Here is a 17,068-nt window from a genome sequence, read left to right as displayed (position 1 = left end):
TGAGCAGAGAGCAAGTTTCTGCCTTTCCAAAACCTGCGCATTATGGTGACAATTTGATGAGCAGCTCTCCACTGCCAGCCCAGCCAGGTGGTTGGTGGTGCAGGGCTCCTCTTTGGGGTGCCCTCCCTCCTCCTCCTCCTGTCCCTTCCCCACCTGCATCCACCCCATTGAGGCAAAACCTCAGTGATGGAAGAACAGTGCAGAGGCAGAGCCAGATGTTCTGCTTTCCCAAAGCTGGGGTGAGGGGGAGACATCTCAGGACCTTTCTTCTGTTTTACCCACACAAGGCAAAGGCTGCCACACACCCAGCCTGCCCTGTGCTTACTGCACAGGGAAACCAAGCACCCAAAGGAGGTCTCAGGAATTAGCCTTGTTCTGGCCCTTGCTGGCCTCAGCATGCCCTCACACCCCTGCACAGCCCTGCTGTGATTGCTGGAGCTTTTACCCCTGGATGCACAGCTCCCAGCTGAGGGTTTGCACCTTGGGTGTGTGGGAAGTGTCAGGCTGTGGCACTGTGCTCATGCAGCTGGAAAATTGTTCAGAGCAGCACCTGTTTCTCTTGTAAACTTTCTGGGTGTGCTGGTATTTCTGCAGATCTGTAGATGTTCTGCATCTAGCAAGCATGAGTTTACAAGGTCCCCACGTTATGTGAGATTTTGGGTTAGGAAACTTGCTGCAAGAATGAGACTTGAAGAAATTAAATGTAAGCACCTGCTTGCTGAAATTGTATTGTACTTGAACTGAACATTTCTAACACTGATGAAAATTAATTTCAGTTTTATGCAAGGCATTTACATATGAACAGGCTTTAATGAGATACAAGCAGCTGTCAGTTGCTGACTTCATAAACAAATCAACACCTAATGACTGAATGAGACCTTCAGGATAATTGGGTAAATGTAATTATGGTAACTCAGAAGGTAGCAAATATAATTTTACCAGCCACAAATTTGCATTAAATCATTAAGGCTTTTAATATCAGGAGAGAAGGCAGTGATTTTATTTTAACTCACATATCAGAAAAATTTTATAACAGAGCATCATTTCACTGGCAGTACTTCTGGGACATGATTTCCTTGTGCTTATGTAAAATGTCACACAACAAAAATGACTTTTATTTGACATCAACCTGAGTTAGATATAATGTCATTAGAGAGCCAGATTGCTTTCTAGTATCATTAAAAAAAAAACTGAGAAACTGTGAGGAACTAGGGAAGTTTATTTTTCTTGTAAGAAATGCTTCCATAGCTCCTCAGTGCTGCACCTCCCATTTCAATAGATGCCCAAACAGTCACTGCCCAGAGAAGCAGTGTTTTATCACTAAGGATGCAGCTGACGCTCATCTCCTTATTCTCTTTTCTTAATTAACATGGCTTTTTTAAATGGTTGATTACCATTTTTAACAGCATAATCCTCTTTAGCTGTTGTTACCTTGAGATGCAGAGCAGCCTTGGAAAGCTTTCAAAAGCAGTGAGCAGGACGGGTTTTTCAGCAGCATTGCTTCTGCAATTGTCACTTCAGTCTAACATGCATTATCCCTCGCCCAGGGAGGACTCTGAATCCATAGAGCTGTCCCTGCCCACAGTCCTGTGATGGTGGCACTGCTTCCCACAGGAGCCCTGGCAGAGGCTGGGTGGGAAGGGGAGGGCAGCCCCTTGTCCTTGCCCTTGGGGCAGTGGGATTCCCATGGTGGCAAAGCTGTCCCCAGGGGAGAGCTGTCTGTCTGAAGGTAAAAATAACTCCTCCCTGCTGGGCTGTCCCCAGCCCCCAGCTGCTGCACATGCCTCCATTTGGGCAACATGTTTGTCTCCAGGTGGTAATGAACCTCCTCCCTTCTTCCCCTCCCCTCAAATGAGAGAAACAATCACTTCATTGGGCTGGGGCAGCCTCTGAGTAGCGAGTGGACCTGAGTGCACCCTTAGCTTGATGTGCAGCCAACATCTGGAACCGAGGAGGCAGATGGAGCTCTGCACCTGGCAGGGTGGCAGCAGGAATGGGACAGTGAGACTCTCCAGGGAAACATTTTGGTCAGGTGAAACCAATATGATCCTGAGCAAAGGGTGGGAGCAGCTCTGTGCACACCGAGCCCTGGGAACAGCCCCAAGGCAGAGCTGCACAGGGATCTTCTCAGCTGGGGCTCCAGGTGCTGTGTCCCCTGGGCACAGAGGTGTCCTCTGCCACTGCACAGGGCTGGGCTCTCCCCACTGAGGGTGTAGGTCAGGAGTGAGCCTTGAGCCCAGAGCCAGCCCTGATGTGCTGCATGGCCCTGATGCACCTGCACAGCTCTGATGCACCTGCACAGCCCTGATGCACTGCACAGCCCTGATGTACCTGCACAGCCCTGATGCACCAGAACCAGCCCTGATGCACCTGCACACCCCTGATGCACTGCACAGCCCTGATGCACTGCACAGCCCTGATGTACCTGCACATTTGCCCTTCCAGGCCATGTGCACCTGGCAGCAGCCAGCGAGCAGCCAAGGCAATGCCATCAGTGCCACACCAAGCTCTTTTCAGGGGGCACCACCACTTGTTGGGCACCACAAGACTTCCATGGCATGGAGAAATTGCCTCTGCATCACTGTAAATCTCCCCTGGTTTGCTGTAACACCCCAGGGCTGCAGGGTATCACACCAACTCCACCCATACACCCTCCCTGATGAAAAACAGGGATGCCCGAACACAGTGCTCTCCCTCCTGCTACCTGGGAAAATAAGATGACACAGTTTTACTGTGCTGGGAGTTCACAGGGGATGTGTTTGCCTGCTCTAACACCATTCTTTGGTTTCAGTATTGTCATTTTCCTCAGCACACATTAGAGTTAACACCAGTCATTACAGCTCCTTCCAGAGCCTACAGCCTCTGTCAGGGCTCTCTGTGGTGCCATTGATGGGAACATGAACCTCACACCAAAGTGATGTGCTGACTTCAGAGCACTCCAAAAATAAACAGTAAATAATTGCAGTCAATATTGACTGCCCATTGTGCCTTCACAAGATTGGGAAGTCCTTTGTGTGCTGATTACTGGGATTGCAGACTTTTAATGGATAATTCATAGCTCTTGTAATGTAACCCATCAATACATTATGTCCTGAGGGAGTATTTAATCAGCAGATTTGCCCCTGCAGATTAACTCTGAGTGCTGTAAAAATGCTTACAGTATTTGCAATATCAAACAGACACTTAAAACAGGCAACAAGGGTCATTTCAATTAAAAATCAAGCCCTTGGGCAGCTTCACATGTTTTTTAAAGAAATTTGTAACTGGTACTTTAAAAATTTATCCATACATGTAGCAGTCTTCTCATATGTGCCAGAGTGGCTAATTGCTGTGCCACTCTGTCCTCTTCAGCTGCACAGGCCTGCTCCCTTCATTTCTTCACTTCCATACGTGCGAGCAGGTGGCTCAGCCACCTTTACAGCATTCATTTTAATAAGTTTTATTCTACATAAATTATTGGGGGTGGGGAAAGGCCTTTGTATCTCCAAGCAGAGTAACAGCATTTTATCCTGTGCCGTAGTAAAGTAACCATATGGCTCAGAAACAAGCTAGAAAAGCTTCTAATAGGAGCTGCCTGCTTCTCCTCCTCAGCACTCCCAACAAGCCCTTGGCCAGACACAGGCCTATCCCATTTAAAATTGGATTTTTAGTTCTCTTCAGTCAGCCTTGCTTTCCCTGTCCTACTCCTCCACAACAACGCAATCCAGCCTCAGTGCCCACATTGCCACCACCACCCCTTTTTACTTGGAGTGTAGAATCTCTGTACCCCCTATTTCGGAGTGGCCACCAGCCAGTGTCTGTAACCAGTTGGATGTGCACAGTTTGGCAGGGTAGCTTGAGAAGGCTTGATGATGACAAAGATTGCTTTTCTCATTATTTACTTTCTTCTCCAGCCTTGGTTTTTGAGGGTGGTGGGTGTCAGGCTGGGTTTGGCTAGCAGCAGTCACTCCCATGGAAAATGTCAATGTTGAATTGGACAATCTCCTAAAGGGCCAACACTGAGCATTTTTAATGGGTAATATTAGCTAACTTCACTATTGTAAAGAAAGAAAAGCTGTTGAAGATAAAACTATTTAGAATGGAGAAGCTAAAGCAAGATTTTGTGCTTGAAGAATATTACAAATATCCAGAGATTAGTTAGGCAAGGAATTTAATTTGAAGGTTCCCCATCACAAACCTTGGATGTTACAGATTTTGGGTTGTTGACCAAGAGCAAGCTATTTGCAGTGTAGGAAAAAATAGATGCAGTGAAACAGAATCTTTGTCAAAAAGTTGTGCTGTCAATGTCACCAGTGATATGTGAGCAAAAATCTGGTTTAGAACCATCCTGACCAAAAAAAAAAAAAATTATACCCAAGAAAAAATTCAACTGTTGTTGAATGGAAATAGTTGGTATTCACTTACACTCAAGAACTTTAATAATTGTTGAAATAATAAATATCATAATAATATAAATAAACTCTTTAAACAGTTTCTGACCTGTTAACTGTGACCAAAAATATACAACACAAAGTCATGCCCTAGATACACCTTTCCAATTTTGCAACCATAGCACAATAAAAATCCAGTAATATTCACAGCTAGGCTTGCCTTAAAATAATTCTCAAAATCCCTGCAATTTACTCTTCCTCAGAAATGTCATCAGCCACTGGAAGGTTCATTGTATAGCCCCGTGCCATGACTGGCATCATCTAGAAAGCTAATTTGTAAGAAGCTGTCTTTGATTGTGCCAGCCTTTGCACCCCAGGCTTGGATTGGGATACTATGGGATACTAACTTCATTTTTTTTTTACACCTCTTTTCCTGCCATTTTGTAAAGAATCCAAAAGTGATGCATTGTTATTGATTCTAAGGTCCAGTGCCACACGTTTCCGCTGGAGCCAGTGCTACTACACAGCCCAGGATGAGTGGGCCCTGGACAACATCTACATTGGCCAGCAGTGCCCCAACATGTGCAGCGGGCATGGCTGGTGTGACCACGGGGTTTGCAGGTATGAGGAACTTGTCAGACCCTCCTAGCAATGCTCTCCTGATACTTCAAGCACCCTACTCTTTTCCATGCTTCCTTTTCTTGGCTGTTGTTGTTATTTTTGTATTAAAAATTAAAAAAACAAAAGCACTCTGCAAGGTGGACCATTCAAGCAGCATTAGCAGCAGTTGCTCCACACCAGCCTGTCCAAGGAGCTGTACCCTTGGCAGATACAAGCACTGGAAGAGCTTTCACCTGCTCCAGTGAAAGGGCACTCCAGCCCTTTCCACAAGAGCCCCAGCTCAGGGCCAGAGCTGCTTTGCTGAGTCAGAAGATGCCAGGGACCAGCTGAGCTCTGCTTGGCAGCCACTGTCAGAATGGGTGCTAGACCAAGGATGCAGACTGCTACTCCCTGCCAGCTTCAAATTTTCTGGAGACCCCAGGGCTTTGAGGTTTTTTAATTAAAAAAAAATCCAATTTTCCAGTTATTCAGATTTTTTTCCATGATACAAAACCACAATTCTAAAATGATTTTTGTTTTCAATTATGGTTGTCCACATCGAATTTTATAAGGTCAGTGCACTACCTTAACTAATTTCCAGTATCAAATAAAGTCCTTAAAACTTGTTATGTTTACACTTCCCTCCAGGTGTGATTCAGGGTTTCGGGGTACTGAATGTCAGCCTGAAAATCCCCTTTCTTCAACCATCATGTCTGATTTTGAGAACCCAGACACCCTGAAGACGGAGTGGCAGGAAATTATTGGGGGAGAGGTCGTCAAGCCCGAGGAGGGCTGTGGGGTCATCTCATCTGGCTCCTCACTCTACTTCAACAAGGTAGGGCTGGGACACTGATAAAGGCACACACTGCAGGTTTCTGTGGAGCATAATGTGGCTGTGAGGCAAAGAGAAGGGAGGTGGCAGAAAGAAGCTGCACCTGATATTAGACGTGTGTTAAACAGCCCAGCTGTGCTCTGCAGGTAAAGAACAAAGCAATCAAAAGAGATTGGGAAAGACACATGCACTGTGTAGCAAAGAAATAGCAGCTGTAATGAAAGGTAGTATATTGCCAGTGTGCTGGGAAGTGTGTATATTCACAATGTCTTGCCTCGACGTTTTCTTTTTTAAGATTCAGTTTGCAGCCTCCAGCAGCTCCCATTTGTTTCTTCTGTACTGTCCTGGCTAAGAGATGGGGAAAGGTTGGCTTTCCAGGACATAAGCAGCTTAATTTGAGGTCACAGGAACAAAACTATTGAAAAAACCCATTTTTTCAGGCTTTTAGAAAATGTTTAACCTGAAGGAGAATATTCTTTTGTATAACTTGGATACTTTGCAGACAAAAAAATAATAGAACAGGAAGGAGATATGGGGAATTCTGCTAATTAGTAGCAATTATAGCTAAAATAAAAAGGGATCCTTATGACCTAATGTAAGATTATGCATTGTAATCACTGATTTATTTTTGTATTGTTGCTCCTCAGGTCTGTTACTAAAGTTTGTTTTGTTCTTAATTGAAAGGAAGAGTGTAAATGCAGCTATGTGCTTCTCCTTTAAAGGTTTGATCAAACTGCCACTGCTGTCATGAGAGCCAGATTAGTCCCAGTAGAGTAACCCAATATGCAACACTGTGCAATTGTGTGTTGTTTACCTCATTACAAAAATCTAACCCATGAAATAATTTTCAGCACTCCTACATACTCACATCCAGCTCCCCTGGAAATAGAGCTCTGCACTGAAAATTTCATAATAGCCCAATCAGTATAACTAGCTAATTGTGATAATTGGATTTTTATACATAATTGTCTTCCCTGTTAGATGTTTTTCCTTCTGGCTTGATTCCTTATGCCAAGTTTCTCAAAAGTATTTGCTAAATTAGAATTAACCTGCTATGATCTTTCTTCTGATTCCTGCTAAGGAGGAGTGAAAAACTCATTTAGAAATTCTTGGTTTCTTTCTATTGATCTCTAAGGGTTATGTTATCACTCATTTCTTGAGTAGTAGCAGTCTGTGTGCCGTCAACAGAAGGTGGTTTATTAATTTCTGTTTAGATCTTTCTCACACTGTCTAGGGGCCATACTGGTGGATAATAAAAAATTATTTTTATAGTTGCCAAACAGTTCTGTATTGTTTTGGGGAGCTCATATTCACATTTCTTTTCATTTGCTCAAACAGCCACTTTTTATTCTAATGTCTAATGTTTGCTGCCATAATCAATTACTTCTGCCAGAATTAATGTTGGCTTTGTTCTGACAACCCTCTAGCTTTTGTTTTACAACTCATTTCAATCAGTTGTAGGTGTGTTCACAATTCAGAGCTCTTTCAATTAGCAATTCCCTGAGGCTTTATGTCCTCTCTCAGTTTACCTGGGTCTGTGATTACCCCTTTGGCAGGCACACCTGCTGTGGGGTGCAGATATGGAAAGCTCACCTGGAACAGTTTTAGGGCCAGAGCTTGGCCCACTGCAGGTCAGGACACACAGCCCATGGGACAGCAAGGGTCTTTGCATCCTCAGTACCCATTTCTGGCTCCATTTGATGGTGACAGTTTCAAATTCCGGTGTCTCCAATGAAGCGGTGGAAGCAAAGCACCCAGAGATTATCAGTGTCACCTTGGCCAGCATTAGCCACCTGGGGCTGCACCCAGGAGCTCAGGGCTGCATCCAGGGCTGAGTTCTTCTCACTCTCATGGCACCATCCAGGAGGGAATTCCAGTCTCAGCTGGAAATAAACAACAAAATAAACCAAACCAAGAACAATTCCAGACTAAATCAGTTATGGTTGTGTCCTGTATGAGCTTTTTGAGAGTCAAAGGATTCTTCACAGGTTTTGCTGCCTTGGCAAAAGTGGTACAAGCCAACAAAACGTCAGACCTCATGAATTCAGCTTCCAGCAGTCAGGCTCACAGTGCAAGGTGCCCTATTTGGTAGGGTCCACAAATGAGCTCAGCACCCAGGCTCTTATACCAGCCAAGCAAAGTTCTGAGAAAGAAAGCAGTAAACATTCATCTCTGCTGGGTTTACCCTCAGCTGTGTAGAACAAAGAAAGAGGTGATAAATGGAACAAGATTAAAACTCATCTTATTAAAAAACACAGATGATATTTTAAATCTCAGCTCCCAAATCTTGTTACCTGTGTCCAGCTAGATGACGTCAATTTCTTATCTCAAGTTTATTTGGAAATTTGTCATAACAATCCCAAATGTACAAAGAGAGAGAAAAACACAAACATTACTTAAAACACAGGTGTCAGAACTTGGTTTTCCTTTTTTAAACCTTGGTTTTCCTTTTTTAAACCTTTTTATGCTTGGAGATGGACAGAAACACACTTTTTAAAGAGAATTATAAAGAATAGGCAGGGTGACAGTCCTGGTCCATTTTGGGGGGTGGTGCCAGGTTGAAGCTGCTTTAATAAATGCAGAAATACAATCCCTGCATCCTCTCTCCAGCTGTACACAAATGGCTTTGCCCTACCTATAAAAGCTGTGGCAGCCTGATGCTGTGCTGGGGCTGTTCAGATGCAGGGCATGCAGGTCACCTGTCTGGGGACACTGCTCTCGTCCTGTGTCCTGCCTTGCCAGCTTCATATTCCATACCAGCATCTTGTAGGTTTGGTGATGTGGAAGTCCACAAGTTCAGCCTCAAGCCCCAGGGCACAAAGGGAAGAGGATTATGGGATAATTTCAGTTACAATAAAAGGCTCTTAAACCTTAAAGCTTTTTTTTCTATGAACATGCTCTATCTTCTGAACACACACAGAGTGACCACATTGACCTCTTAAGTTCAAAAGCGTACTTGGAAAAGCTGTTCACTCAGTTTTACAAGGCTCCGTGTTTCTCTTAGCTGTGCTTAGGTAAACTTGAAACTAAATCCACAGGTTTTAGTTGAGACACTCCTGATTTACAACGCTTATTAGGAAAAGAATATCGTTTTGTGTAGGAACAAATTTTATTCAGCTGAAGCATGAAGAGAAAATGCCAATCCCTGGTTCTTGTGTAGAAGATGGACCTTGAGGAAGGTATTAGAGGAGCCAATTTCAGGTGATTGGGTAACCTTGTATAGTGAAAGATTTGACCAGGGAAAAAGGACTAGGAAAAAGGACTACTGCTCCATGCATTATCAATAGAAAGCTGAAGACTTAAAAATTTAGCCTGGGTTGATTCAGGAGATCCAGCACCTGCTCTTTGTCCTCTGAAGTCACATGGGACCATGAGATTAAATTCTTGTGTGGAAATTGTGTTGTGAATTTTCATTGTGTATTGAAATCAAATAATAAGGTTCTTGTGGGATCAAATCAGGGTGACATAAAGGATGGCCAAGCAGAATAATTGAAAGACAAAAAAAGCCAAGTTGATACAGAAATCAATGTCCTCCATGTTGTTTAATTTTGTGTGTAATATTCATCTGTGATGGACTTTAAATATGCCTATTCACTGTGAAGGTGCCATAATTAAAATTATTATTATCCCTCTGTTCTTTGTATTGTAGGCTGGAAAAAGACAATTGGTAAGCTGGGATTTGGACACAACGTGGGTGGATTTTGTACAGTTTTACATCCAGATTGGAGGAGAGACTTCTTCATGCAATAAACCTGACAGCAGAGAAGAAGGTGTGCTGCTGCAGTACAGCAATAACGGCGGGATCAATTGGCAGCTACTAGCCGAAATGTATTTCTCTGACTTCAGCAAACCCAGGTATAATTTTGATCTAAATTAAATAATCCACATCAGCTTTTAAAAATATATATTTCTCAACTTATGAAAACATGAATCATAATTCAAATTTATAATGCTTAGAAGTCATCGTTACTTTTTCTGACTGGCACAGTAAACTCCTGTCACTGGGAATGAAAACTGTAATGAAAGTGGGCCTTACGGTCTTAAGTAAAATATAAAATTTCCTATCATCTTCTATGTGAAACATGCCTAAAATGCTAAATCTGCAAAACATTAGCAAGCAAATACAGAACTTGCTTAAAAGAGGTGCAGAAATCTTCCATTTCCTCTGACTCTGATTTCAGATCTAATGTACATGCATTAATGTCATATGAAGCAAAAGCTCCTTTAAATAAATATTTAAGGAGGAGAAGAAATCATGTTCAGCCATTCAAACTTGGTGTCAGATACCCTGTCAGTGAAAATTTAAATTATATTTGTCTACACGGATGTTAACATGATTTTTCTATTACCCGTAGTCCATGTCTTTCAGCATACAAAGATCTGTATAGAAGTCCTGAAATATTTTACCCAAAGAAAACTGCTACATAATCTATTGCATTGTAACAGAAGGATGCTTTTGTCTACAAATAGGACCAATCAGCAGAAGAGAATGAGAAATTAATTTTGGTAGCATATATCACTATTACTTCCTGGCATCAGAACATGGATCAGCTGAACAGTTTAATTCAAAGCTAGAGAGCTCAAATCAGTTCCCTATTGTGTTTGGCAATATAGTAATAGAGCAGAAAAAACATACATTTTCTTAAAGAGTTTACAAGAAGAACAAAGAAGGCTTCTTGATATGCAGTGCATAAATAGGGATCTAGATATATGGGAAAGTTGAATAATAGCATGACAGAATCCTTAAAGTTGGAAAAGGCCTCCAAGATCATGAAATTCAACCTTTGACCCAACATCACCATATCAACTAAATTATAGCACTAAGTGCCATATCCAGGGTTTTTTTGGACAGTTCCAGGGATGGTGACTCCTCCAGCTCCCTGGGCAGCCCAAGGAGCCCCAGTGCCTGACTACCTTTTAGTGGAGAAACTCTGCCTGTTGTCCAACCCAAACCGATGTAGCTTCACAGAGAAAAGCAAGGCACAATTCTTCCCGAGAATATTTCTGAGATTCACATTCTCTGAACCTCAGAAGAAGGAAAAACAATTCTTATCATTTGCTGTGCCTATGTTTGTGCAAAAGTAGAGTGCAATATGGAGATTGTTTACCCAAAGTGATGGTGTTTTGTTTCCTTGGCCTATCAGCACCAAGTGTGTGTGTGTGTGTGTGTGTGTCGGGACTGTCGGCTCACAGTCACAAGATTCAGTGCAGTGTGTGCAGAGTGAGTGCTTGGCACATTCAGTTTAGATGTAATGTAATATAGTATAATAAAGTAATTAATTAGCCTTCTGATATCAATGGAGTCCTTCTCATCATTCTCTCCCCTCACTGGGGTTGCCTGCAAATTCAATAAACTTCCTCTGGCAGAGTTTGAGGCAATGTACTCATGTCCCTGGTTGCCTGGGAGAAAAGGTTGATTACCCTGTCTTACTACAACCTCCTTTCAGGTAGTTGTAGAGAGCAATGAGGTCTCTGCTGAGCCACCTTTCCTCCAGACTAAGCAACCCAAACTTCCTCAGCTGCACCTCATATGAGTTACTCTCTTAGACCCTTCCCCACCTTTGCTGCTCTTCTCTGGACACACAAATTACTGAGGACTTTTACAAATAAGATAGCTGCTGGCTTTCCTGTCTCTTTTCACTGTTTAGTGATACACTTCTCTACAAACTGTGCTCTCTGAGGTTCGGCTCCGTTTGTGCCCCTCAGGTTTGTGTATCTGGAGCTGCCAGCTGCAGCCAAGACCCCCTGCACCAGGTTTCGCTGGTGGCAGCCGGTGTTCTCAGGGGAAGGGTACGACCAGTGGGCCATCGACGACATCATCATCCTGTCAGAGAAGCAGAAGCACATCATCCCTGTCGTCAATCCCACCTTGCCACAGGTAATAAGCAAGAGCAGGCTGTGGGCATCCCCAGGAAACAGGAACTATCCTGTTAGGAGACTTGTTTGAACATAGTTTTCATTGAAAATACTGGGTTTGTTTAAAGAGACAGCTGCAGTGCTTGCAGCTGCATCTCTGTGTGGGAATAACCTGGGTCTTTGCACAAAATCGTCAGGCAACTAAGCTTTGTGTCAGATGATGTAATTATGTATCTCTGCAAAAAGTCAAGACTGAAGTTTTGGCAATTAAATGTTTTTTTGAAAACTACAGAAAATAAAAATTGCAAAATTTGGAAGTTCATCATTTTAGGAGTTATTCTGAAGTCACAGCACAAGGGGATAATACCTCCGGCTTTTCTTTTCATTTCTAACAGAACTTTTATGAAAAGCCAGCATTTGATTACCCTATGAACCAGATGAGTGTATGGTTGATGCTGGCCAACGAAGGGATGACCAAAAATGAAAGTTTCTGCTCCGCAACCCCCTCTGCCATGCTGTTCGGTAAATCGGATGGAGACCGCTTTGCAGTGACTCGAGATTTAACCCTGAAGCCTGGATATGTCCTGCAGTTCAAGGTATTCCTTAAACATAAATCTGTGCAACAATATCAGTAAAATTGTCCTTAGCCAATATTTGCAAGGTGCCACTGGGGCCACAGCTCAAACAAAGGTGATAAAATAGACAATTGTGTAAAAAGACATGAAAAGCACAAGTATGAACCCATACAGAATAAAATGCCATCCTGCTTTCTAGAATAGCCAAAACCTTGGTGCTTGAAAGCATTTTTACTCCTCTGGAGAAGTTTAAAGGTTTTTGTTCTTCAGCACATTTGAGAAGTGGCTTGAAGTACATGTCATTATATTCAAGTCAGTACTAGGAAATACTACTGCACTGTCAAGCCCAAAAGGATTTACCCTGTCTGGGGCTCTGTGAGTACAAAAGCTGCAATGTGGTTTGGGTTCATTTTTTGTATTTTAAACTATTTAAGGACTTACAAGCTGCTCTGTACTCCAGTGTGTGTTTTTCATATAATTTACTTTTATTGTGTCAATGAATATAGGCACCAATTAGCATTTTCTTCTTTAAAGAGCTTACAAAAAATTTCAGTGGTCTGACAATACATCAGAATATGAGCTCCAAAGAAAGTGTACTTGCTTTGACAAGCTCTTGTTTCTGAACCCTAATCAAAATTTTATTGAGTTTATAATGAAATCCCATTGGTGAATTCTGGAAGTTGGTTGCAATGCAATTTTAATGAGCTCCCCACAAATACATGGTGCTTACATAATTGGTGGATACAGACACTGAATAATTTACTAGTGGAATTATTAAAAAGATTAGATGTTTACAGGCAGCTTTTCAAATATAATTCCCACAGTTCTATAAATAGGAAAGTTCGTTAGAAATACTGGGATTTGTAAAATTATCTAATTTCAACTAAAAAATATGCTAATAAGATGCTATACAAACTGGGGGATTTCAGTACAATTTTCTTGTGAGTATTGCATGTAGTTTTATACTTTAAATTGTTTAAAACCTAAGGATATCTCAATAAATAAATACCAGTTAGGCAGGAAAAGGGTTATGCTATTTGCCTCTTCACCACCTTCCTGTACTTCAGTGATGAAGTGTCCATTCTCTAGGTTTGATGATCAACAGCAATTAAGAATTTGTCTTGGTTTAAAAAAAAAAATACTTAAAAATGTTTTGTACACCTTCCATCACTGAAGCACTTGACAATGTAACATAACTATACAAAACATGAGAATGTGTCACAGAACAGTGAGTTCTTCTTTATAAAGTCTATTATTTAAGGACTGAATTTATACTTTTTTGGAAAGCTTTTCAGCCTGCACACAAATATGTTAGTCCTATTTGCATGCTTTCATGAGTGTGTGAAATTTCCATTTTAAATAGCAGACTGGAATAATTTTGCATTGATAAGCTCAAAGACAGTAATTTGTTAGAATTATTTCATTTTACATGAATGATTTTGTTTTACATGTTGCCTTCTACAACTCAAGTAGAATTTCTGCAATAAACTAAGGAAAACTAATATTTTTCTGATAGCTTGAAGAATGAAACTGAAACTTCAAATCAGCAGTTGATTTTGGTCGTGGCAGCATTCTCATTTTACATTTTAATACGCATTTTTTCTTCTTAATCCAAATGTTACTCTGTTTTGGGGGCCCAAACTGCAGTGCCAGCTCACAGACATCATTCCTGCAAGGCAGTGACACGGCTGTGGTTAGGGCTAACCTGGCAGTCATGTTGATCCTCTGGGCACACTGAGCTGCAGATGGGATGGATCCTAGAGGATACATCTCTTTCCACTCCTGGGCACGCAGGTGCCTGCACAGAGCTTGCTGTTTGGGGTTTGCTATGCACTGGGACACTTGGAAAGTTCTTTGCACCTCTTTGTATGCTGAACTCAGCAACCTTAATGAAGGAAGGTGGGAATTTTTACCAAGAAATATCATATTTCCATGTGGGAAGCAGACTCCAAGCAGTCTGCCAGCAGGGTTCAGAGCCAGTGCTCAGAGCATTAAACCTCCCAGCACAAAAGGTCAAAGGTGGTTTGCAGCCAATAAGTACTAATAATAGTGCAGTTTTTTCATGTCATCTCTCTTAGGAAAATTAATCCACAAACACCAGAGGTTTATGTCCAAAAAGGAGACTGAGGAGTCCTTTTACTTTATTCCAATAAAGGGAGAGGCCATGGGGCATTCCCCTGGGATCTCTCAATTTTTTGGAGGATGCAGCCTCCCTTTTTATCCTAATTTCCCAGCTGCATTTCCCTTCTCTCTTTCCCCATTGGCTGAGGTACTTGAGAGGTACAGACTCCCCAATACACCTGGTCCCGAAGATTTCCCTCTAATGTATACCTGTCCCTTCTAATTTTTAATTCTTGTGGAATTTAGGTGGTTTTCTTCCCCATTGTTTCTTTCATCTTTCAATGTCTAATTTCATTAATCAGCAAACCTGAAGTTTATTTGTAAAACCAAACATCTTTTTCCCATTCATCAGTCAGTAGAATCCTTCCCATTGTTTCTTTTATCTCCGAGTGCTAGTTTACCTACCAGGAGACCCACAGCTTGTTTGTAAAGACAAACCTGCTATTTCCCTCATCTCTGGCTCTCTGCTTCTTTGCAGCTGAACATTGGCTGCACCAGCCAGTACAGCAGCTCTGCCCCCGTGCTGCTGCAGTACTCGCACGACGCTGGGCTCTTCTGGTCGCTGGTGAAGGAGGGCTGCTACCCCGCGTCCCCCGGCACCAAGGGCTGCGAGGGCAGCTCCCGGGAGCTCAGCGAGCCCTCCGTGTACCACACCGGCGACTTTGAGGACTGGACAAGAGTCACCATTGTTATCCCCAGGTCGCTCGCAGCCAGGTACAGTGCGTTGTGAACCAGCGGTGCCAGTGGGACACGGGGATTAGCTGATTTAGCTGCTTCTGGAACGGTACATCCAAGTAGCAAAGCTGTGTTGTGTTGTACTACAGAGTTTGTTTAGTTGTTGTTTTGCACTGGGTTATTAGAGGATACCTCCCTGGTGGTCTATTCCTTGGTCAGTCCCTCCCCTTGCCCCTCCCTACTGGTATCCCATTGGCCATGCTCTTCCTTCTCCCCTCCCCATTCCCCAGGTATAAAACTCTCCTGCCATGACCCATCAGGCCTCTTCCCACATGGGTTTTTCCATCTGGTGGTTCTCACCTTAATTAACAGAGGACATTTGTCCCCACATGGAGAAGAGCACTTCTGGGTTTTTGCTTTGGTCTGTGTAAGATCACACCTTCCTGTGTGGGCTGAGGGTCCATAGCCAGCTGGGTTGGACTCAAGCAGCCCGTCCAGACACGATCTTACAGGTGCTCCCGGAGCTCAGCGAGCCCTCTGTGTACCACACAGGAGACTTTGAGTTACTCTTGTTATCCCCAGGTCACTCGCAGCCAGGTACGGTGCATTGTAAACCAGTGATGCCAGTGGGACACAGGGATTAGCTGATTTAGCTGCTTCTAGAATGGTACATTAGGGAAAAGTTGCAAATCTGTGAATAAAAGCAGTGTTAAAATATGGCAGAGCTGGGGGAAATATACTATGCTGCCCCAAGCAGTGTGAATTTTCCATTTTAAAGGTGTCAGATTGGTCTGTAATAGATAATTAAATTAAAAAGCAGCAAGGAACCCAGCACTTTTTAATTTGACACCAATCCTTTCATTGTCTTTATCCATGTCAGCTAGGTCAAAGGCACCAGCAAGTGAGTAGTAAGTCACATGAATTAAATAAGCCATTTGAACAGGATTAATTTTAGTTACCGCTAGGCAAAGAAACTTTAGCAAGGTATTTGAGCTGATGCATAACGTGCTGTGTCACTGAAGGCAGCCGGGACAGCCAGAGGCAAAGGAGGGAAGAATGGCATATCTGCCAGCACAACCTCAGCCCCAGATTAATACAAGTGAGAAAACATCAAATGGTGGAAGACACAAGCCTTGAAATCAGGAGGGTTTTCTGGATCTTCACCCAAATCTTATCTGGATTTGGGTGAAGTTCCTCACTCCCCTTACTCTGTCTTACTCCATCAGTAAAACACCCCGATCTGATTTGTTGGATGCACCAAGCACTGCCACCACAACCACCCCACCAGGCCCTTGGCCATGTCCCCCTGCCTCTCACCCTCCCAGCAGTTTCTCTAGTGCTGCCTCTGGGTTTCCAACCCATCCTCTTCCCTCATCCTCAATCCCATTTCAGTGTGTGGCATATTTTGTAGCAGGGGAGCCGGTGCCTCTGCTGCAAGGACTTGAAATAGCAGTGTGTACCATAACAAGTTTGTCTTTTCTTCAGTAATTAGCCAATAAAAGCAGGTGCCAAGTTGCACAGATCTGACACCAGCTGATTTGATTTACCCAAAACAAGCAGGGCAGAATCAATAGCAGCAATCTGTTTGGCATTATGTGCAGTAATGTGATCAGGAATAAGAAGCTCATGCTAATACATTAAAAATGTAAGTATTGTGACTGCAATGAGTGTTTTGGCATGTTGAGACCTGAGTTTGTTGTGGGCCACTTAGGAAATCATGGTTCACGGGTTAACCAGAGAGCATCCCATTTCATTATTTGCTACCAAGCATGAGCATGATCTACCAAATCCCAGTGCACAGCAAAAAAAGAAAAAGCAATAGGTTTATTATATTTTAGGCAGAGCAGCAAGGAGGATATTAGTTAATCCGTTATATTGGCAAAGAGATTTTAAATCCATTCCCCTCTCTGGAGCTCATGTAACATGATCAGTATCATAAAAGTTAAAGACTGGAAATTAATTACCAAAATATTTTTTCTTCAACAAACTTCCTATGCAATGAGTCAGATTTGTGGGCAGAGTAGGATCTTCTGATGAAG

General features: G+C 42.8%; 1 protein-coding gene across 2 annotated transcripts in view; it reads left to right on the top strand.

The window, feature by feature from the left end:
* The window catches only part of RELN (reelin), a 284,024-nt gene that overhangs the window by 198,919 nt on the left and 68,037 nt on the right, over window positions 1–17,068 (top strand). For both annotated transcript variants that reach the window (XM_074538845.1, XM_074538846.1), the window contains exons 23-28: window positions 4,854–4,991; window positions 5,619–5,805; window positions 9,452–9,657; window positions 11,509–11,680; window positions 12,054–12,254; window positions 14,833–15,068. In XM_074538845.1, coding sequence (XP_074394946.1) covers window positions 4,854–4,991; window positions 5,619–5,805; window positions 9,452–9,657; window positions 11,509–11,680; window positions 12,054–12,254; window positions 14,833–15,068 — 1,140 coding nt within the window. The remainder of the gene's footprint in view (window positions 1–4,853; window positions 4,992–5,618; window positions 5,806–9,451; window positions 9,658–11,508; window positions 11,681–12,053; window positions 12,255–14,832; window positions 15,069–17,068) is intronic.

Source organism: Zonotrichia albicollis, chromosome 4 (genome assembly GCF_047830755.1).
Source record: "Zonotrichia albicollis isolate bZonAlb1 chromosome 4, bZonAlb1.hap1, whole genome shotgun sequence".
NCBI lineage: Eukaryota > Metazoa > Chordata > Aves > Passeriformes > Passerellidae > Zonotrichia > Zonotrichia albicollis.
Note: the sequence above shows the minus strand (reverse complement) of the source record. Positions and strands in the feature narration are given on the sequence as shown.